At 41.0% G+C, this 24,727-nt stretch overlaps 1 protein-coding gene across 2 annotated transcripts in view; it reads right to left on the bottom strand.

Moving 5' to 3' along the window:
* Nucleotides 1-24,727, bottom strand: part of LOC119652950 (serine-rich adhesin for platelets) — a 321,668-nt gene that overhangs the window by 255,568 nt on the left and 41,373 nt on the right. For both annotated transcript variants that reach the window (XM_038057342.1, XM_038057343.1), the window contains exon 2: nucleotides 3,331-3,373. In XM_038057342.1, the coding sequence (XP_037913270.1) occupies nucleotides 3,331-3,348 (18 nt within the window). In that variant the 5' untranslated portion in view covers nucleotides 3,349-3,373. The remainder of the gene's footprint in view (nucleotides 1-3,330; nucleotides 3,374-24,727) is intronic.

The following is a 24,727-nucleotide window of genomic DNA, read 5'->3' as shown; positions in this document are numbered from 1 at the left end:
GACTTTGTTCTAGAGCGACTCGCTGTCTAACAAAATTGAATCTGATTGAATGTCATTACCAACAATGAATTCTTCTAATAAATACGGATCTTATGGTAGGTGACATCGATCTCGGTGCCACCGTCAGAGTAAACAAAATTGCATAGGAAGAATCCATGAAGGCTCGATGCTTGGTTTCCCTGCTGTTAATCTCCGGTATGATTATAATTGCTACTTTACCTAAATACAAAGCTGTTTGACCAATATCGGTCGGTGAGAGAGCGATACGATATCTTGCGGCTAGTTGCGATATTTGGCGAATAATATCATCCTTTATTTTACTCTCATTCCAGATCATGCGGTGTAGATAGTTTTGCCGGCCCGAAGGAGAAGATCCTTGACAGAGTAAATACTTGACTGGCTTCATTTTCGACTTAAAATTCCTCGGAGATTACACGTTGATGTAGCTCGACATATTTTGTCCGTCCTATGTCGTCTTTCTGCGTAGACTATCTATTCAAGTTGCCGAGAAGCCCGTTTTCAAGCAGGTGGAATAGTCTACTCTGCTCTACTCTATTTAGTATTGAGTTGGTTAATACAAGATGGTCCTGCATGCAAACCAAACTGCTCCTTTTCAGTTGCGGTTTTGAGATTATTTTTCATGCATTCTGAGATCATTTAACCGTTTACGAAAACACCGAGTACGCGAATACCCTCCGCATTATCGCACACAAAACTTAATTCCTCACTTCTCTAACTTTTTGCGAAACGCTCCATCTTAACATAAGTGCAAGATATAGAATCTGCATGGGCTGACAGAAGAAGTTTCATGATGAACCGCCAATCAACCCCATTGGCTTCAACCTATTGATTGCTTAAGTGATGATGAAGGGCTAGCCTGAAGGATGAGGAACTAGCCTAGAAGGCATCCAATCCTGTGTATAATAATTACAGCTTTAAAATTGCTCGTCATCTGCGTAGCATGAGAATTACGATAACTTTAATTCCCGCAAGCCAAAGTAATGATTAACTCCAAGTGAACGGGGTCTCAGGCGACTAGTGACGCATAGAGCGACCACTGACATCAGTTGTAAATTAAGTATCTGCATGTGCGAAACGCCTCGAGTGAAAATATCTGTCACCTTCCTTCGTCAGCATATTACGCGAGCTAGATGCTCTTATTGCTACTGTCAATGCTGGAAAAGGTAATGCGTTAACTATGATTTCACTACCGTATACTGCATCATGATAAAATTTCCTGTCCCAATAGCCCTCAAGCGGACTATTTCGATGATCCTGCAACGAACTTTAACATCAAACTGGAGGAAGAGGGAGTGAAGGTTTCACCACGGTTCGTAACCGTACGACAAGTGTGAATAAGATGACTAGTCGCCGGATGAGCCTACTGGGCACGATGATCTCCCCAAGCAACTGTTCAACGCTGCTTCCGCTGTCTTTTCAAAGTGATTGCAACAACAAGGGGATGATGATTCGAAGAGCAGTGCTCGTAGTGAGCGCAACAAATAGAGGAGAACTATATTTTTATGCTTCCTGCCGTCGGAAGGATTGTAACTAAAATGACCCTGGAATATATTAAAGAACATCTCAAAAGCTTAATAGACAGAGAGCAGTTTGGTTGTTGGTTTCTACTCTAGGTCCTTCTAAGTTGAGGTGATTTTGATTCAGTGTGCAGAGTTCGGAAAAACTACAAGCTATTATCAGAACGATGACGCAAAATGCAATTTCTAAGGAATTTAGGACTTCAAAGCAAAGTTCGGCAAGATTGCTTTCTGTCACCTATGCTATTCCTCCTTGTTATCGGTAACGTTCTCTACGCTATTTTATTCGGACAACATTTTGAGCTTCAATCGCCCATGATTTGTCAAATACTCCAGCTACACTGATGGCATCTATTTGCTCTCTTACGGAGTCATAGGGCCTGGCAAAATGGCTCTCTATTGAATAGAGAGGCATGTAGGGCTGGGCGGAAGACAAACACCAGTCTCAAGGGGCATCAAACTCTTCATATCTTCATTAGCCAGAAGAATCTGGAAGCGTTGCTTCTGCCGTTAGTGACAAGGAGCTTGATTTCACGTAACGCATTAACAGTGCTAAGTACGTCTTCGTTGTTTTATCTAACATTTGGAATTCAGATACCTCAACACCAAACTCAAATGACGGTTTTACGCCAAGATTTTTCTGCTCTGTTATACGTGAGCTCCCCTGTACCTCAAAGGTTTTAAGCTTACATTACCACCTGCGCCCACAATGTTATTGGTGTACTTTGGCCAGAAAAAATTTTGAACGATGAGTTGAGTCAGCTCACGGGCCAGGTACAGTTAGGTGTGGTGTGCCTATGCCATGCAACGGAACCCAGTTTCCCATAGTGGCCGACGAGTAGGTCGACCTACAAGTATATAGCGCATAAAGGTAGAGAAGGATTGAAGGGTTATCGGTAAGACCTGTCAAGACTTAGAAGATTCCGTCAAACTAGGAACAATCGCACATAGGGGCCAATATCTTCCATCTGAGGGATATTGACTACCATAAACCGGTATTTCGCTGAGTTGGCGAGGTTCTCCTCCATTTAATGAAGTTCTGCCTTGAGCTGAAAGATTGAAGTGAGTGAGTGAGTAAGTAAAGTGAGTTACACTTAAAGCAATATCGAATAAAAACACAAAAAATATACCGATTTGGACCAGTACTGCTGGAAATGTAAGTTCCCGGGAACTACAAGGAAAGAAAGCAACAAAAATGCCATCGGCTTAAAAATAACTTTTGATTTCTTGTCAAGACCGAGGTCAGGAAGATGCCATTGAGGAGGTATTTGCATCGTTTGGGGTTGGGATTTTCTTTCAAATGTAAGGTACTACACCCAAGGACCCGACACGAGATATGTCTCTTTAAATCATCGACGAACGAATTTTGGAAGCGTGGAACCGGGCCTGCTCTCATAAGCGATCAAAAAGAGATTATCCAATACATTTTGCATAGAGTAATTCGACATGCTAAACGTTCGTCATAGTGAAGGGTAATGTTTCAAAACATTTGATATTTTTCAAGGTCGAAGCCCACATACAATAAAAGTTGCACCGTTATAGCAGCCTTATATAATACAATGCTACAAATAAAACGGAACAAATATCAACATTTTATTTACTTCAGTTTGCTCGTAATATTTCGGGATAAACTCAGAATAAGCTTTCCAAAAATTTCATTTTGCTCCCCATCTCCTGATATACATATGTAAATAGCTGTCTTGCCCGCCCACTTCTCTTCAAGGTTTGCAAAACATCTTTGTTTTTAAGATATTTTTTAATGCAAGAAATTAATTTTCTTCTAGGTACTTACGGAATTTACAGCAGCCATATCAGCCTATGAAGACAACAGTTGCCTGAAACGAGAAAGGGAATAAAATATCAGCACGGAACGAAGGAAAATATATATACATATACGTACACGAAAATAAAAAGGAAGAAAGGCACATTATTAGTCCTTAATGCTCTTATATTAATTCTTCGAATCCAATATAAAAATAAATAGATATCAACAAAGTTATACGAAGGAGAATACTCAAGTACGGACCAGTTTTAATATTAATTGAACGTCGAGCACAAGGACAGAACATGGAGGGCAGAAGACGAGCAAGGATGCTAGAGGGGCATACACTTGCGAGCATCTTCTAAAGTTTCTTCGGTTGGAATAAGTAATTCATGAGGTTAATAGATACCTAATAGACGTATTAATAAATGGTAACCAAGAGAAAATATTTTAAGGGTCGTCGATGAGGTAGTATCAATTCAAGGGAGGATAGTCGAAATCGAAGGGGAAGAGCCAAATGAGAGATGCGATCCTTCTAGTTGCCGACCCGTCGAGCCATAACTTCTGACAAGGGTTTGCCACATCTCGCACTGGGGAATTAGTGGAAAGTCGAAAGTCATGTAGTATCCTTTTTGCCTCTGCCTTTCTCTCGCATGGTTAGGCGAGCAGTGCGGTCGCCCTGGGAGTCGGGAAAACGAAGCAACAGGGAACGGCAAGGACATCTCCACATCACATCGATCGGTTTGGTAATAAATTGCTTGAAGGAAGAGATTAGTAATCAATACATATATATTTTCTTAAGGTAATGTTCGCCAGATCCCAAGGAGTAAATTACACAGTGTGTTCCGCAATGAAATGTTATCTAGAATCCAAGCGGAGGGGTGATATGTTTTTGAATTACCATTTCCAGGAAATTTTAAATTTATTTAGGTATTGAATTAAAGCCTGATTACCCTCTTGGAGCAGAAACTTCTGTATTCATTCATGGAAATTCCGGTGAAAATCTTGCAAATGCCTTTCCATTGTAAGCAAATCCCTCGAAATTTCATCTTAATCGCTTCCACGAACTCTCAACGAGCTAAGCTTATGTGGATGTTTCCTTGTAGCATCAACTATGTACACCCCCACAAAAGAGAACGAAAGACAAGACCTATGATACAGGATACGAAATAAACTTAGAGAGGAAAATATTACTTCGCAGGTAATCCTTCGCATGTTGCACGATATCAATAAGAAATTGGATCCGAATGAATGAGTTACATTTTTGTATCTACGAGCTCGGAATCGATACGCTCCTAGAGATATGGACAACATAAGTCGCTTAAATTAGTTCGTATGGAGCAAAGGCTCTCTGTGATTCTGACTCCTTGATATTACGGGATTACACGAAAAAGGATTAAATGTGCTGCATCTTACTAAGGATTTGTTTGCCTCTCGTCGAAAAGTTAAAATCCTATTACTCATTTGGGAGAATAATATCCCCGATATATGTATGTATTTATTTGCTGCTATTTAACTTCACCTTCAACTGAAGTTAGGGAAGGAAAGGGTATTTGGACGTCGCGGTATACATGCTTCCTATATAAAGCGGCAAACATAAAGATGATAAGTCACGGATAATTAGGATAAACATGTATCGTGGTACATTCATGATTAACGAGCTTATGAAGGATATCGATCTCGGAGTTAAATAAGTGGAAAATCCTTTGAGTTTGAAGATGACTACAGATTTTTGGAAACAATCTTAACACGTGAATGTGCCCACCTTCGCACGTAAGACACAAGTTTGCTGAAACTACGCCTTCTAGTGGCAATAATCGAATGAATTTTCTCGCTCTTCGGCAACTCTTTCCACAATATAGACCTATAATCTGATTTTCGGCATGCGATATCTAATTCATGCCTCATATGAATCAGGGTGGGGTATGGAGAACTGTAGTAAAGTTGAGGTGAATATTTTAATGACTAATTAATTTTATATCTAATGAATGAGATTTTCTTCCCACTAATTTCGAAATATATTCATTTTCCTGGAAATATTAGAGTGGGAAATTAAAGCTGAATAACAGAATACCAGAGAAGCCAGCTTTAAGTTAGTTGCAGGAGGTATCTATACATTTTTAACCGCTTGGATGAAATAGTGGGAACGTAGGCATAAATATTCAATGTTAATTCCGGTTATTTGTTCATTAATACAAATTTACCGTCAGAAATAGCCATACAGCACAGTGCTGTAGCGCTCAAGTTCGACATAACCCTGATCATCCAATGGGTGATGGAAACATGCTGTGCAACTAGGTTCCAGAGGCGACTGCACTCCAGTAGCTAGTTAATCATGGTATGTTTCTGGGCAAGGAGGCTTTACCACAGGACAGTAACGACGATCTGCTCATGCTTTCTGAAAGAAATTGTTAGAAATCTGTTTCTTCACCGCCAACAAAATGGAAGGCGGTAATGCAGGGCAATGAGCGCATGTTACCTCCAGTTAATGAATAGGAGCTACAGCTAGTATGTGGGACCAGTGACAATAAGAATCCAGATTAGCAAGTCAATACTAGGACCGACCTTTTCTTGAATACCTTCAAGGCGAGCCTAAACGAAGGAATATTTTCTTTCCTGTGGAAAACGCAAAAGTTGCCATTGCTTTCCGAATCCAGAAAGCGATTTGGAGATGCAGGATCGTATCACCCATCCTGCTTCGTCGATACAAAGGGCAAGATGACAGGGAAAGTAGTCTGCAACTCCGTCGAAAGCGGATATGGTCTGTGACGGTACCATTATGGGTCTGGCGCCCATTCTTCCGTAGATCCAATAAGCATGGTGGTAAACGTGAAAAAAGACGCGCCGAATTCTGGTGAGTATTGTGCGATATTCGTCCATTCAACTCCGCCAACTGTTTACCTGACTGTAGTCGCAGCACCCGGAGAATGTGGAGAGATACGGAACGGAGACAATGTGGAAGCTAACAAAACCTTTAGCCAATCATATAGCAGAACAAGAGGAATTGGAAAGCGCCTATAGAATTGCAATGTGATGATATATCTCCACAAATCATATCTTAAACCTTCTTCTAGAGAATATACATATATTATAGTGCACCCATCGCTAACTCCAAGAGACCTCAAACAACCTCAGAAAACAAAGCACCTGACTATCAAGGGATATTTAATAAAGGTTGTAAGGTAATTTGTGCAATGCATTTTCTTTTTCTTTAGCCTTTGTCTTGCTCACAAGCGGGGTTGGCCTGCCGTGACTAGTTACGGCATTTTCTTCTCTCATTTGCCGGATGCAGATGCAGTCGCGAGGCTTTCAAATCACCATATAGTGTATCAAACCACTACCGGCAAGTAAACTCTTGTTAGCGCGAATTACGTGATCATAACATCGAGGACCCTGTCTGGCAATTTTTCTATGTTACGCTACCGGTCCATTACCACGAGACAGCTTTCATTATTGCCGTTTATGAGCGGATGACACTGAGGTAAATTTTAGATTTGAAGTTGTACATACATGCATTATATGTGGCGGATAGCATTTCCCTTTCATCATATAAACACTAACGACTAGTACTGCTCCCACATCAATGAGTCCTATATGACGACACTAATAATTCGGTTGCAATACTGAGCAGCGGCAGCCGCTTAGGAGGAAACTTCTCCTAGCTTTAAGGACTGGATCATCTCGAGGCGAAAGCATAAACTATTGGTTCTCCTCAATGATGCGTCGGAGGGTACGTGACAAAAGTTTAAGGAGGTCTTTTAGCTGCCACCGTTTAAAAAGCGTTTTCTCTATCTATCAGGAGAGGAAAATAATGGTGATGTCCCCTTCGTCAGTGTTCCATATTGTATATGTATAGCATTGTAGCCATATGGAGCAGCACTAGTGCGTGGAAAGGCGGTCAATCATACAGTCATGCGTCCATCCAGAAATTCCTTAGCAAACACCAGGAGGGTCTGATGGCTGCCGGTCATATGGTTTCCATATTTGCCTTTGAGAAGGCATACTTTGTCGTAATAATCTTAACCAGCTGTTCAGTCATGGAAGACGGATTGAACTCAAAGGAAGATACGATTATTGGGTAAAATGGCGGCCATATTCCATTCGGCGACACATGCCATTCGATTGGCAACAGAAAAACGTTGTCAACAAAAATGGCGAGGTCGCAACATTCGAATCTGTGCGGGTGAAGTAGCGTTATATTTATCGTCACGCCAGTTATTGAGGTGCTTGAGGACTGCAACATTGCTAGTAATGAGGGAGTTAATAGACCTCACAGGATAATACTTGAGTAAGGCTTTCTCCAATGAAGAATCTACGCACTCTCTGAATCTGGAAGATATTCTCAGATTGGTAGAAGCCTGAGAGGTCGCAGGCAGGTAGTTATTGATTAGGCGATTCTAAGAGATCGTACAATATTTGAGTGCTTGGAACTTCCACTAGCCTCACCGAACTAAACTAATTCATTTTTCCCACAAGCTACAAAATCCGTCATCGTTGTACCGACGCACACAATTTCTGAACTCTATGTGTATAATCCTCACGGTACGCTGTGAAATATATATAAAAATACTTTGAAGTGATAGTGATCGCTAGACTAGATTTTATGTTGGCGTTAAATAACCAGTACCGGCGTGGCCAATCTTTACACACCGAAGCTATTGGAGAGGGTAATATACAATGGAAAAGTCTCGTTCACCGTAATTGGGTTACCAAAGCGACTGTGTGATAACAATAGCCTGGCGTTGGTCGGTGGTAAGCATTACCTGGTAGTGAGACTTGATGTCAAGAATGCTTTGACTCGGCCAGCTGCTCTTGGATTAATGATACCTTGTCAAAATTCATACTTCTTGATGAAGCTTCTTTGATATAAAATGGATGACAAGTCGAAAAGGTACATTGTGACAGCCTGTGTTACTGGAGACCCCATATTAGGGTCCCCGCTGTAGACCATAATGTATGATAGGACGCTTAGCCTTCGGGAGCCGAAAAAGGGAGCATTGATTGGCTTTGCAGATGACCAGATGGTGGTAATCGTTACATACATATGGTCAAAAAATGCATTCAATCAAATCATGGTTACGAATGATCGACCAGTATTTGGCAGACACAAAACGGGACTATCCGCATTTCCAATCGCAGGAAAATAATACTATCAATCTCGGAATAGGTGATCATTAAGTTGTCTCTCTCATTTGATACATGGGAGTGTTGGCACCTGGTTCACTTCATATTGAAATATGTTTGCCTGAACTATGACACAACTGGTAGCTAGGAACACGTTAGCGATTTTACTGGTGAGGGCCTGCAAAATTGCTAACAATAAAACATTTGAACTTTCCGAAATATTATCATAATTTGTGAAGAAAGCAAAAAAGCTTTTTGGTTTTTATTCTACAGTCGACTCTATCCACTCTGTATATTCAATTGAATACACTTAATTATTCGACCAGATTTGATGAACTTCGTCTTCCAACAAGGGAGAAATTCAAGATAAATCAAGGATCAGTGATAATATGGATAAAAGTTCAGGTATGAGTCTATAATCCGTTCATCTCAAATTTTCCGTCTACGTATAACTGACATTTAAAAATTACTATTAGGACCAATGACATTTTTACCAGATCCCATAAATGCATGAATTAACACCCACCACCGTGTTAATATCCAACAGTCGAATGTCCTGCAATTTGAGATCTGTACTCCCCAAGTACCCTTTAAGCACATCCCCTGTCAAAAGTAATTTATATCTCATATCCCTCACGACAAAAGAGGCCCGACATCCTGCTGCTAGCATCTCCATTGTTCCCTGCTTTTTATCATTTCTTCAGACATTATATTATGTCATTCGACAATTGCACAAATCAAGTGATGTTACATGGCACACGTATGTACATGTGAACTTCTGCTTTCATCAGTGAAATGTGCAATCCTGCAGCCCCTAAATAACACACTGTCACAGTGAATTCTTCTCACTCACAATGTCGACTGTGGCGTGACTGAGGGGTGGCAGTGGCACGGCGCTTTCTTGTAACAATTCTTGAAGACAAATAGTCCACTGTCATTCGGCAATTATTCAAAGTGTCTTGGATTGGATCAAGCAATTTCCTGGTTTTAATTCGATTCCTTCTTTTTTGTCATTCTCATTCGTTTGCAGATGAATGCTCTTAGCAGACACCTTTAGAAAATTTACAATGAAAATGTGTAAAAACTGCATAAATTTTTTTTCTTTCGCTGAATTTCGCATGGAAAATTCTTGCTGACACAGTGCCAAAACGACGAATCGTTCGGTGAAGTATCTATAGCGAAACAGTGCATAAGTTGTAGCATAGTGGATGTTAAACTTTCGTGTAAGGGTCCTCGTTTTAGGATTGGACCTTGCCCAGTAGTCGAATGGAATGGAAAAGTCTGAGCAAAGGACTAGATGCCTTTGCATTATATCTTTCCTGGAAGAAAGAAGAAAATCAAAAGGTAATTTGGAGTCTGAATAATTAAGGATTCGCAAACCACACATTTTGGAAAACATAAAACTCCAATATGGACAGATTGCAATAGTTCCTTATGAATTCTCAGTAAGAAACATTGCACTATCCTGGTAAAAGGGGACAATTGAGGATCTGCTAATTCTCAGGAAAAGTCCGTTGGGGAGCACTGCCACTGCAGAACCTACAAATTCAGCTCTATCTCGATTTGATAAATGAACCAAGTTAAGTGAGAGTATTCGTCCCAGTTGCTATTATCCAAACGGCAACCGAAAGCAACGTGAAAATGTTCTGTGAGATTCCAAATGTGAAGTAAAGTGAATTTGTTGCCGTTTTCCACCCTTCCTTCTAGTTATTTTTTTTTTAACTTTTTTTTAAATGTTGAATTACAAAAGTCTGCAGGAATGTCAACTGCTTGAATGCATGCCAAAAAGCTAGGGCTCATAACAATACCAGCCGCCAGCTAGCCTGAACACGTTGTTATAAAAGTAACGGTGGGAAAAATGTGGGAAAATCGTAGAAAAATAGAAAACTGCCAAGTCGAAATTGAAATGAAATGCTGAAAAGTTGAAAATTCTTTGCAAGCAATGCATTTTGTACTATTGCACGTTATTCGAATCGTTCATCGTTTTTTTTCTTGCATGTCGAAAACAGCATAGAATTTCATTTTGGTCGGCAACGGGTTTATTTAACTCAATTTTGAATGGGAAATTTGAAGCTATTTACAGAAGTAGAAAATCCAGGAATTTATTTCGCAAAACAAATTGGGTTGAGAAGAGTTAGTTTTGTTTAGTTTAATTGGGTCCTGAGATGTGCTTTTATCTGCCGCTTGTTGCTTAGCCTGGAGACTTTAAAAGCTTAAAATAGTGAATACTAACCTACCATCCGCAAAAAATTTAGAATCCAAACTTTGTATTTTAGCTGCAACATCTACTAAGTATGGAGACAATATTCATCGAACTGCAGAGATTGCTTCCCCAACGTATTCAAAGCTAACCTAATATCGTTCTGTCTTTCTAAAATTGACACCGGACAGCTAAAAGGTTATCGGATTCTGTAGAGGTAGCTTTTGTACCACTTTAGCTCAGTTTAGGGGGAACTTAGGCATATTTTTTCTCATTAAAGCTTAGCACTCGTTTAAAGATTTACACCGAAAGGAGTAAAATGGTACCTTGGTCGCATCATCATCATCATCCTGAAAATCTGATACTTCAAAATTCAAAAGTTTTTTACTTCTAATGTCAGAGCGCTTGGGTATACCAGACGATTTATTGAAATTTTTGGTGTCTGGGAGCAGCGAACAGGCGAACAAATTATACACCCCACTTTTATGCAAGTATTATCTCGTAGTTAAACTTAAGGGGCTCATCCCGTGTGTCGGATCCACGGAATCGATTTTTTCTGGCATCAATTGTATTGTATTGTATTGTATTGGTGGTCAAAGGATAGTATAGGTCCCAGGGCGAAACGTGGATTGGTACCCACAATGGAGCATAAAACCTGGGAAATGCCTGCTGAACCAACACCAACAGCTCCACTACCAAACCCTATCTCCACCTCCACATGGTGACCGCCTGGAGCTCTTTCGTAACGAAAAGCTGCAGACGGAGAAGGATGAAGGCGAGTCTCTCGCGCCTAAAAACGGGACAAACTGTACCAACTGGTCCTCCAGGTTGGGGGTTGGATAGGGCTGACAACCCAACACGGAAAACCGATGTTACGGAGCCACGAAAGGAGCCTCGGACAGGATGGACTTCACAACGACGAACCAGGCAACAACAACGGATTAACGATTTATGCATTTTCTCATGGAACGTGCGCTCCCTGTACTGAGATAAAACTGATGAGCAGCTAGCCGATACCCTGTCCCAATATAGGGCTGATATAACAGCGTTACAAAAGATGCGATAGACAGGGACCGGTTTCCTGGAGAAGAGCCACTACACCATATATTATAGTGTAAACCATGTGCTCGGAGTAGGTTTCTTAGTCAGTCAAAAAATGAAACTTGCTGTTATCAGCTTTGAAAACATAAGCGCTTGCGAGGCAAGTTTAGAAATATAAGCCTCATTAACGTTCACGCCCCAACAGAGGAGACTGCAGAGTCGGAGAGGCAGTAGAACGAACCCTCGAAGCCTGTCCCAGATATGATATTAAAATCATACTTGGGGATTTTAACAGCCAAGTAGGGAAGGAACTCGTATTCAGGCGATACGTTGGCTCCCACAGCTTACACGAAAAAACAATTGATAACGGACTGCGGATTATTCAATTAGCAGGGTCACATGAAATGATTGATGGAAGTATCTGGTTTGCACGGAAAGCGGTCCACAAAGATACCTGGACCTCTCCAGATGGGACCACTTTCAACCAAATTGACCACGTGTTGATCGAACGCCGCCACCTCTCAGCCTTGATGAATGTTAGAACATATAGGGGGACCAATATAGATCTCGTTGGCATGGTGTTCCGTGCTCGAATAACAATACCACCTAAAATCCCCTCCGACAATCAGGCGAGAGTGAATACTGAAGCCATCCACAACACAACCTTCCGCGACACCTATAAGGGGAAATGGATGCCGCAATAACTGCAGTCAACAGAGGATCTGGAGATGAAGCATCAACAAATGATCTTCACAACCACCTGAAGAACGTTATCATAGATACGGCCACAAACATATTTGGCCCCAGCCGCAAAAGGAGTCGGAACGGCTGGTTTGACGATGAATGTAAGCTAGCAGCGGAACGAAAGAATGCCGCATACCGAGTAACGTTGCATGCTCAAAGAACGCGGACATGCGCGGAGACTTATCACGAACTCCGTCGATCGGAGAAGCGACTTCACAGATAGAAAAAGGAAGCCTGGGAGAACCAACAAGTCTGTGAACTAGAAAAGTACAAGCAGCAACCGCACCAGGCGCGCAAGTTTTACCAACAAGTCAGCAGGATGAAGCCTTATACACCTCGATGCTCATCCTGCCGAGACAAAGAGGGAAATATGATTTCCGCCAGGATGGACATGGGGGCATGGGACATGGGTTGAGTAGTCTGATGAGCCACTGAACAACCAGAACATCGGCGAGTTGGAGGTCCCGCCAACTGAAGGCGACGGACAAATACTGCCACCACCAAGTTTAGGAGAAACAGTCCGTGCAATTCATCGGCTAAAAAATCATAAGTCGACAGGAGCCGATGGAATTACAGCCGAATTGGTTAAATATGGAGGCGACCAGTTACACCAAGTGGTTCATCAACTTATGCTCAGAGTATGGGACAGCGAATCAATGCCTGACGATTGGCAACAAGGCATTATCTGTCTCACATATAAAAAGGGAAATATCACACAGTGCAGTAATTATAGAGGTATCCCCGTTGCTCAGTACCATCTATAAGATATTCTCCACCATCTTGCTAGGCCGGATAGCCCCATACGCCCACAACATTATTGGCCCATACCAAAGAGACTTCACTCCAGGCAAAACAGCAACAGATCAAATTTTCTCTCTGCGGCAAGCGATGGAAAAACTGTTGGAATATGGACAACAGTTGCACCATCTGTTCATCGACTTTAAAGCCGCCTATGATAGCATAGCCAGGGTAAAACCGTACACAGCCATGAGAGAATTCGGTATCCCGACGAAGCTAATAAGATTGACTAGGCTGACCCTGACCAATGTGCGAGGCCAGATAAAAGCAGCAGGATCACTATCAAGACCATTCGACATCAACAACGATCTACGACAAGGGGATGCGCTATCATGCGTCCTCTTTAACCTGGCCCTCGAGAAAGTGATTCGTGATGCTGAGGTGAATGCAACAGGTACGATCCTCTTCAAGTCCACCCAAGTACTGGCCTAAGCTGACGATATCGACATCATGGGAAGAACCACCCGCGACGTACAAACTACCTTGATCCAGATCGAGCAGGCGGCGCGAGATTTTGGGCTGCACATCAATGAAGGCAAGACAAAATATATGGTGGCAACGTCAGCACCGAAGACGAATCAACCAACAACATTAAACCGCACTGGTCAAACACGAAGAAGAAAAGCGATAGGAGAATACAACTTTGAGACCGTTGACAATTTCTCCTATCTAGGGTCGAAAATCACAACCGATAACAGCTACGATGATGAAATCCGCGCACAGTTGTTGTCAGTCAACAGAGCCTATTTCAGCTTACAAAAGCTGTTCCGCTCGAAGCGTCTCACCATAGGGTCAAAGCTCTTACTGTACAAAACTATGATCTTGCCAGTACTCATGTATTCCTCCGAAACTTGGGTTCTTAGGAAGAAAAATTGCGAACTCTTGGCCGCGTTCGAGAGAAGAACCCTCCGAAGAATTTTTGGCCCCCTACATGAGGATAGATGTTTCCGTAGCCTACACAATGACGAAATCTTTGAGCGATACCATGACCGTCCGGTTGTGGATAAAATCCGGCTCACTTAATCCGTATGGAAGAGGATGATCCCACCCCGAAAGTCTGTAAGGGCAATATCTGCAGTAGAAAAAGAAGACGAGGCAGACCCTGCCTAAGATGGAGGGATGGCGTAGGTCAGGACGCCAGACAGCTTTTAGGGATATCGAATTGGTGGACCTCGGCGCAAAACCGGGATGTCTGGAGTTCCTTATTAAGGCAGGCCTAGACCGGATACCGGTTGTTGCGCCGTTGATGATGATGATGATGATCAATTGTATCTAGATATAGTGTAGAATATATGGGCAACGTGATTTTTTGATATTCGGAGTCGTTCGGAAATTATAATGTTAAGCACGTTATAAGCCACATGCCAGATTTATGTCGACCGCCGTAATAAAGCTCATATTTATCGGTCCGAATGACGTTCGGTGGGCTTCGCTAAAAGGACAAGAATTGAAGCCAAGACTGTGCATTTGTTTCTTCAGTAAACCTAAGGTTTGTGAAGTAGGTATAGCATATTAATGGTCAGTTAGGTTTTATGGCTAAAAATAGCATTCTTCATTTCAAATGAGTTTTCCCCGAAATTGCATGTTGAAAATCGGCTGCCACCATAGCCCAAAATAAAAAAAAAACGAAATTGTTTGAAATTTTCGGCACTCATTCAGAACGATTCGTTCAGTAGTTTTTTTATCCCGTGAAGCCGTGAAAAAACACCAAAATTCACAAAAAAAAAGTTTAACAAAGCACCAAAAATTTGGCTTATAATATTTTTGAATAATCTTAGTTCGCGGACTGTAGTTAAGTCTGTACGTTAAAATGCCGCTTACTTTTTTCATTAAGATGATCGCAGCGCCCTCTAGCGTGACAGCGGAAAAACACCTTTTTTTGGAGATGGGTGTATAAATTGCTCTGTATTTCAATAACGAACTATTGCGATCGGACTGAAAAAATTCCTATGCACGCTCAAGGTATTATTAAATCTATGGTGAAAAATTCGTATTTGTATCTTCATCCAGTTCCTCACAAAAATTTCCAAAAGAAGCGAAAAAACGGCCTTCACACGGGATGTGACATGACGCCATTCAACGCAAACGTGGGGATTCACACCTGCCCATAATCGTTACGGAACAAATAGAATTGGAGGTAGACAGAGAGGGGTATACATACGCCTCCAGCGACTTGTGGAACTGATAGTACCCAATCACAACCCTACGAAAAGAAACCATCTACTGCTTGTCTACCAAATCTTACCACTCCTTATTTCAAGTAGTGGTGATTACACCCCGAAGAATCAGCGGAAAATGGAAAGGCAACCTGCGCTTAGAAAACCTTTTCCATTGAAGTTCGTTACTATTTCGAACACCACCAGAAAAATCTGAAACGATCCGGCCAGAACACGATAATATTCCCAATAAGAGTTACCTTAACTAAAATTGCAGAATAATCAAGCTAAATACTCTCATCGGACAGCTAATGGAATTTGTCAGGGTAATGAAGTGCACCACTGTTCAATAATCAGATCCAGACTATAAGAGGAGCTTACAATAGGTCGCTAGGATCTTAATTGTGGTAATCTACAAGAAAAATTTCTCATAAGGAAAATATTCGACAGATTCCATAGTGACCAAGGTTATATCTGCAAAATTGTCTCAGTCGCAGATGAGCAAATATACCCCAACAAACACCAAGGAGATTAAAGGAATTAAAGCATCTTCTTGCATTGATTGGGAACAATATGGCATGAATAAGATGAACAAAGAAATAAGAATTATTCAAACTATATTACCTGCAAGAAAATATGGAGGCATCGTTTAACGAACAACCCACCGTTGGCTTAAGCCGCCCATAAGCTGTGTGTATATTTTGGGACCCTCAAGAGAGGGAAGAAATCTACAAAGCTCCGTAGAAAGAGTAAGGTCTAGAAAGCGTACACGAGTCCAACGTGCAGAGTCTAAAAAAAGGCATATGACAGAACACAGATAGCAGTCTGCCAATATGCATGCTGTCTTCTTCTTCTTCTTCAGCATTTGTCCCTTTCAGACAGAGTCGGCTGGTCCTGATCAATTGTGCCAATTTGCTCTGCCAAAGACTCGAGCTGGATGCAGTCGTGAGGCTTTCAAATGTGTTTTAAGTGCTGTGATTTTGGACTCAAGGGGGTGAACAGCAAACAACTTTACTGTAGGCCAAAGCTGTGTCCAAAATGTGAAAAATAAAATATTCCAATGAACGATTGTAATAGAAACCCTCACTATTTAGTTTGACAAAAAGTCACGGGTGGTAACTATAAGCACATAACCGGTAGTACCCGCACACAAGATAGCTCTCAATATTTTGAGTATTCAGCTGTAGGTGAATACCTGAGTTAAATCACGGTAATAATCACGGCGAGCGCAATGCCCCCTGAAGTGTACTGCAGTGTACCGTGATGGTCTTGAATGAAATACTCTAACATGCTTCAACGCCTGTTCCAATTGCATTGTCTCGTCAACGATTATTATTAAAGTAGTCTCTATCGTAGATCTTACATTCACAAAAGACTAGTTAGTTAAATACCTACTTTCATATGTCAGCCGTCACATATAGTGATCATCAGGCAATCGATAGTCAAATCAGTCAAATCATACACAAAGAAATGTTCTCAAAAGTATTACTGTGAGACACAATTACTGTGAGACACAATTCTAATCAGAGCAGGTATGGTAACGCAGATCACCCAAAAACTGGCGAGTTTTTTTGCAAATTGGAGCTCGAGTAAATCCTAATCCATTTTGACGTAAGCCAAGGGCCTGTAATCATTTCGTAAGTGTGAGCGAAAGATCGACGATTTCCAGAAGAGAATAACTGTAAACAATAGGCAGCCGCAGGGACAGGCCAATGGCTTTAAACACTCAGACTTATGACATTGAAAACAACGTTGTGACACTAGACTCTAGCATGAAAATTATTCAGAATAGTTGCACTTTATCAGGTGGTTCACGGAGTATAGACCCGTGAGAACTGGTGATGTTAAATTCACAGCGGAGACCAATGAATCAATCAAGTTTTCTTGGTACTGTGTGTACAGTTAGCATTGCACAGATTCGTCCTCTTCAAGGAGAAACGCTACCTTAGTGAAAGACAAGACAGCATATCCGCAATCTCTGTTCTGATCTTGTGACTTGGGCAAATGTGCTCATCAAAGCGAAGGAGTCCGCTAAGGAAGACAAATTTTATGACTATGAAAACCCGGGAGGAAGACTGATAAGGATGCTGAAAACGCTAGAAATAACTACGGCGAAAGCTGAAAGACAATTGCAAATCATAACAGACACAATTTCATGTGAATAGGCCACCTAAAGTAGTGGGAAAGGTATTCGGCGGCATGTCGTGATCTATTCGATAAAGTTAATGGAAAAATATTGATAGTCGCAATGAACATCGAATTTGACACATCTTCGGCGGAAGTCATTGCCAACCAGCACGCCTGCAAACGGATCTTCAAACTGGGAATGATTAGAACTATAACGCTAGCGACTTGCGACAGCAACCAACTTAACATCAGCTGAGTAAAAATATCATAAGGAAACTTCTATCTGGAATAGATGAAGATGTGAAAGCTATATTATATATTCATCTGATACTCACAAACAGAAATAGTGATAAACATTTTCTCTGCTGCCATTTATGTGCATGATAATCCGAACCCACTGAACTTTCGTGGAAATAAAAAAAACCGCTTTTTTAACAACCGTATCATTAATTTATTATTGTATATCAGGACAATTGTTAACATGTACGTTGGATAAATATTTGGATGATAATTCCTCTCAAAAGTTAGCATAGGCCCTAGGGCGAAAACGCGGACTGATACTCCCGATGGAGCATAAAGCTTGGGAAAGCCCTGCTAACTAACACCAACAGCCACCCTATCTCCACTTTTACGTAGTGACCATTAGGCGTTTCTTTTTTAGCGAAAAACTGCAGACGGAGAAGATCGAAGGAAAGTTCCTCACGCCTAAAAGGGGACAAATTGTACCAAATGATCCTGCAGGTTGGCGATTGGGGAGGGTTACCAAACCTACTTGGAAAACAACTTGTTACGAAGCCACAACAGGAGCCTCGGATTGGATGGGTATTACCGCAACGAACCCGGCAACGAAAATGGAAGAACGATTTGCGCATTTTCTCATCGAACGTGTGCTTCCTGTACAAATAGAATGCTGCCCAGCAGATAGCCGATGCCCTGTCCCAAAATAAAGCTGACGTAACAGCGTTACAAAAGATGAGCAGTGCCTCTGCGCCATATCATTATTATGGCCATTCAGTAAACTATGTGCTCAGAGCATGTTTCTTAGTCCGCCCAAAAAGAAAACTTGCGGTCATCGCGCTTGCGGAACAAATTTAGAAATATAAGCCTCATTCACGTTCACGTTCCTACGGAGAAGACTGCAGCGTCGGAGAAGGCAATAGAATGGTATGATGTTAAAATCATACTTTGAGTTTTAAACAGCCAAGTAGGAACGAAAACATCAATGATAACGGACTGCGGATTATTCAGTTGGCAATGTCATACGAAATGGTAGCACCTGATTTGTGCGGAAAGTGGTCTGTAAGCAAACGTGGGCCTCTCTAGACGGAACCACTTTCAACCAAATTGACCCACGTGCTAATCTTTGGCATAAATAACTAGACCATAAGACCAGTAGAAATGGATGCGTGATTACAACAGTTGACAGAGGTCCTGAAGGTTAAGCATCTTGAAATGACCTTCACAACCACCTCAAGAACGTTATCACTACACAACACTACCGCCACCCCAATCCCAAAAGAAAAAATCGAGAACTGGTTCGACGATAAATGTGAGCTAGCAACAGAACGGAAGAACGCTGCATACCACGCAACGCTGTACTCACAAAGAACGCGAGGACGCGCAGAGACATACCACGACATTATCGAAGTAGGGACATACATAAAAAGGGGAATGTCGTCCAATTCAGGAATTGTAAAGGTATCACGTTGTTGAGTACCGTCTATAAGATATTCTCCCCTAACTTGCTAGATGTTATCATTAACTTCAAGGCTGTCTGTGATAGCGTAGCCAGTACAAAACTGTGCACAGATGTCAGAAAATGCAGTATCCCCACTAAATTTATACGATGGCTACTCCGACCCTGACTAGTGTTCGAGACCAGGTAAACGCAGTAGCTCTCGAGACTATTTAACATTAACAACAGTCTAAGGCATTGTGTCCTTTTATACCTATCACTGGAGAAGTGATCCCTGATGCTGATGTATAAGCGCCGGGTACTATCCTCTTCAAGTCCACTCAACTGCTGGCGTACGCTGACGATATTGATATCATGGGCGTAACCAGAGATGTACAAACTGCCTTCATCAATATCGAGCAGACGACGGGGGAACTTGGGTTGTATATTAATGAAGGCAAGACGAAGTATTTGGTGGCACTGTTAGCATTAAAAAACGAAGAAGTGACAGCATCAAATTGCATTAGTCAAATGAAAATAATAAAGATACGAGACTACAATTTTGAGAAAGTCGATAATTTCTCCTCCCTAGGGTGGAAAATCAACACCAATAACAGCTATGACGCAAAAATCCGCGCATGATTGTTGCCAGCCAACAGAACCTATTTTGCTTCCAAACGCTGAATTCTACGAAGAATTTTTGGCCCCCTACAAAAGGAACCTATATAACGGCGAAATCTTTGAGTGACACCACCACCGTCTAGTTGTCGATAAAATCCGGGCCAATATATAGTATATTATTATCGTTGACGATGACGATGATCGTTGTTTGGATGATCTCTGGATGAACGAAATAGGTACGAGCTAAAACTTAGCAACGATGAAATCTAACATCTGAAGATCTAGAAGTGGTTGCAAGTTGTTCGTAATTACTCTATGCGGCGCCAGTCTTGAGGGGGACATTGGCCAGCACCACCGGATGGAAGTGAGTTCATCCCACTGTGAGGGTTTCCTGATCGAAATGATCATCATTCTGTGAGTCAGTGGGCGTTAGCATAAAAATAATTTGCAAAAATTGAGATGCACTTGCTTTAGGAAAGATGCAAAGCAAATACAATGAATCATAAAATAGCAACATTTCCAAATTTTACGCGTAGATGGAACAAATTTTGTGCCACTATCCTCTATAGAAATACTGCTCCTTCACAACCTGAACAACGTTCTCCACTTTAACGTAGATAGGAAGAGGGTGACGTCAGGTGAGAAACCTTGGTTTGTTGATGTCTGTCTCAAGGAATCTATTCGCTTCTTCTTCAAATCCAGAGCCATTTGGCCAAGATCCACCACTTGATGAAAGAGCAAGGAGGTGACATCAGTATAGTCGAGGTGTTATAGGAACGATATCGAAGTTCCGGGCAAGGCGGCATGAAGACCGTTACCACCAATAATGTCGCCCTAGTGGACTTCGCTTTGGACTAGTAAATAAAGATAAATTCCTAAATTGACTACGGGGTGTTGTTATAGTTAAAGGAGGAAACCTTGACTATGCTAAATTGAAACAGCCTCTTTGTTGAAACTGCAGGGGCCGCGATGAACAATTCCATGCCCTCAGTGCTGCTGGTATTACGCCGCTTGAGCGCAATGATGGGGGAAATATTTTTAATCCAGTCCATATTCATATGTTACGGTCACTAACCAGTTAGTCCATAAGACATTGAAATTCAGTGAATGTTATACGGTTGAGAACGAAACTTACATACTCATCATCGTGACACGCGGACCATTAGGACCATAGGAGGATTTTCGACCGCTTGCAAGCTTTATCGTGATGCAGGCTACAACAGCGAAATCGGTATTATTTGCGGGAACCTCTGCTTCTCTGATCAATGCACTAGTAAGTTATTTTCTATCGCGACTTCCAAAAAGTTGTGATTCTCGCAATTTTTCATAGTATCGAAGCTCGAGCGCGCTACGTTAGCAGGGGGATGTTCACATGTCGCTACAATATGCCCCTGTAATGGAGAATGAAAACACTGCCGAATTAAATTCTATTCGCAGGATCCAGCAGGCAGAGTGTCCAGCACCTAAAGGAATTCTTCCACACATTTACTAACGCACTGTTTATACTATCCAGCAGCAGTCGTTCCGTATCCAGCACGGAGCGTATCAGGTACGGCATCATAAAAGCTCCGCGCTTGACCTGGTATGGTAGAAGAAAATCATTGCGCATATGCGCCATTCCGCGTATCCCAGTGGAAATTCGTACAAGTATTTTGCCTTTATATCAGTAGTTTCATCAATTCAAATTGATGAGAAATGTGAAATTACCATCGTCAAATGCAACTACCGTTCGTTTTGAATAACATTGTAATCATTCGTTCATTTATCCAACCTGATGACAAATTTACAGCTGAAAAAGTAACAAATTTGTCGCGACACTACCTTTTTCGCGAAATTATAAATCAAATAGAAGTTCGCATTGCATTCTACACATGGAACCACTTTATATCTGTGAAAATTGTTTCAATTCTTGGGAGGTTCATTTTGACAGAGAATGGCATCCGGCGGAACAAACAAACAAAGGAAACAGATATGCAAATGATGTCACCTTGGAAACGCGCTTTAGGATCTTTCAGATCGTTAAGAATGATGCCCTTCCAAAAATCATACCAGCGAAAGAGTGAGAGATATTTCCCATATAAGACCACCAAGTTATCATATATAGTTTGCTATGTTCCATCCAAACAACAATGTGCACTGAAACCGAAAAACAAATTGTTCTCAATGTTTCACGAAGAATCCCCAAAATCTTTTATAATATTTGTTCTCGTACGACGTATTCAGGGAAGGGTGGCAACTGTCGCCTATGTCTGTTGTTTATTTTGGAATGAGATTGAGTTCAACTTATTAAAGGAACTCCTCGTTGGGACAATTTTGATATAAAGCGATTAGTAGTAGAGCGTAGTCACTCATCCTAATAATCAGCAAATTTCTTACATATTGCATATCAAATATTTTCGCCATATTCAGTAGGAAGGAATAGCAAGAAGCGATGTGCCCCAATATAAAATTCCCTGAAATGGTCAAGAAAACTTTGTTCCATAAAACGAAGTTAAGATGTTCACTTTCCTTGGCGTTATTTTAATATAATAGTTACTACATATTTTCCTAATTTCAAATAGAGCTGAGCTTCGAGGCCATTGGTGATTCATATGAATATTAGCCGAAAGTTGTTTGACACTTTTCAAATTTATGAGGTTTTCCACTCCCAGAATTCTTCCCAGAATTATCTTGTTTATTCTACTCATGACCTCTGATATCTCCCGTATTGTGATTTCACGGGGGTACAAATATTTCTAAAATTGTGATCACAAACCGGGAAATGCGGGGGCGTTGCGTTTCCAAAAAATGGACCATTTCGCTTCCAAAATGCTGGTCTTATGAGCACTGCTCTTATTTTCTAGTATCTCAATACCTAACAATAAATCAAGAAGCAGTCCAAAGACTCACCTCCAAAGCATCCACTTTCGAAAAAGTATCGAATTGTGTTTACGCAAAACCAAAATCAATCCTTCTAGAGAACTGCATACATCAGTGCGTAAGTGTATCTGTTTGCCTACCAGATTTCAATTGTGATTGATTGAAACAGCCTCAAGTGCAATCCCAAAGACTAAAGAGCAAAATGTACAACATATTGAAATGCGCCAAATTTCGATGTCGAAATCATTGTAGCGCATTTCGCTCGCTTGTTAGGTTCAATCCAATACACTCATACAATTTAGTTTATTAGATTTTTGTCTAGAGTTGCGGAACGACTAAAATAAAATAGAAAAACAATGGCACATTCAACACGAGTGGCACACGAATTTTACAAAATAATATTGGCATAGTTCTCGAGTTGAATTTAAATGCGATTGGACAGCTACACCGTTTTTAACACTCGAAGGACGAGGAACTCGATCTGATGATATTTTTTGGTGAGAATTTTGAGGAAACATTAGACTCTAATGGAACCAATTCGCTACCATTCAATCCGCATATTGATTACACTAAAATTATACAATTAAAATACTATAGGGAAATTTAGTGACAGAATTGCAGCTACGAGATGGGACATGAATTAGAAATGCATAATTTTGTGGTATTTTTAAGCTAAAATGCGTGTGAAGGAGGGCTAATTTCCAGTCACATTTGTTATTAAACCTACCGAAACTAAGCTACAGCTCACTTGAAATATGAAAGAATAAAACAAGTCGGAATACCGGAAGCTCGCGCTTCGCGTTCTTGTGTTCATCTTATATAAAAAACTTCAACGCACATTTATCTATCCGTATATAGCTACAAATCCAACCTATTCCTTCATATTTTTTCAAACTACAAAACATACGTACATATTACAGCCATAGATATTATGCTCACCCTAAACAAACAAACTACCTATTTCCGAATACTATACATTTATATGCACGTATATGAACTCGTACCCATATTTCCGATTTACTTCGTGCACAAATATGCATACATATGTACATATATAGCACGTATATTAAATACGGTTGGTTTAATGTACGAATATATCTATCTGAATTAGACGATACCCGCAAACTTCATTAGCAAGCATATACTATATACCTACATACACACATGTCTGTTTAGAGTAATTGTTATGCATATACAAATAACTAAAAAACTAAAAATAATTCTCTACGACCCCATTCATATGAACTTACTTTGTTGCAGTATTGACGTATTGAAATGTGAGGTTGACGTCATACACGTTCTAGAATACACCAAATTCACACAAAATGGCAATGTTTCATCCCCTATAACTTTGTTAATGTTGTATTTTTTTTCAAACTTGACCAAATTGTGTATTATATTATCCCTTATCCCCATACCCCGACATTTTGTGCTTCTGGGATGGTGACGAGGGGAGTTGCCGGGTAAAATCTAAAATGTGCAAATGTACTACTATTAACTTTATTTGTGCAGATATCGGAACCGGATGTATTTTCAGGTCTCGATTTTGTAGAGATGCACTACTGTGATTTTTTTTAGATTTCTCGGTTGGATAGGTTCTGAGAACGAGACCTGATACACTTTTTGGGGGGGGGTCATATTTTCATCCCCCACTCCCCTATGTTTCACCCGATATCAAATATAACATTTACTTCTTTAACTTTACTTATTTCGTAATTAGAAGCGTCATAGGTCACGTATTGAAAAGAGGAATAGTGCAGGAAGGGGGATGGAAGGAAGTGGAAACATATTGGCAAGAACTCACGGCGATGCACGTATATAGTCCAGGCCTTCACCTTTATTGCCGGGCGGAAATTGTAATTTTAGTATTAAGTTTTCCTCCGGTCAATATCAACTGCCGGCTTGGCAGTGACCCATGGATATGTGGGTTTAAGCCATCGATGTACAATCAATTTTCTTAGTAATCATGTCCTGGCTTTATGACGAGTAACTTAATAAAACAGTAACGCACAACTTAGACTTAATGACTCCGAGCTAAATTCATTGCAAACAGTAATGGAGGAACTTTAGGACTCAGCTTGA

Source organism: Hermetia illucens, chromosome 3 (assembly GCF_905115235.1).
Source record: "Hermetia illucens chromosome 3, iHerIll2.2.curated.20191125, whole genome shotgun sequence".
Lineage (NCBI taxonomy): Eukaryota > Metazoa > Arthropoda > Insecta > Diptera > Stratiomyidae > Hermetia > Hermetia illucens.
This window is presented reverse-complemented; position numbering and strand designations above follow the sequence as displayed.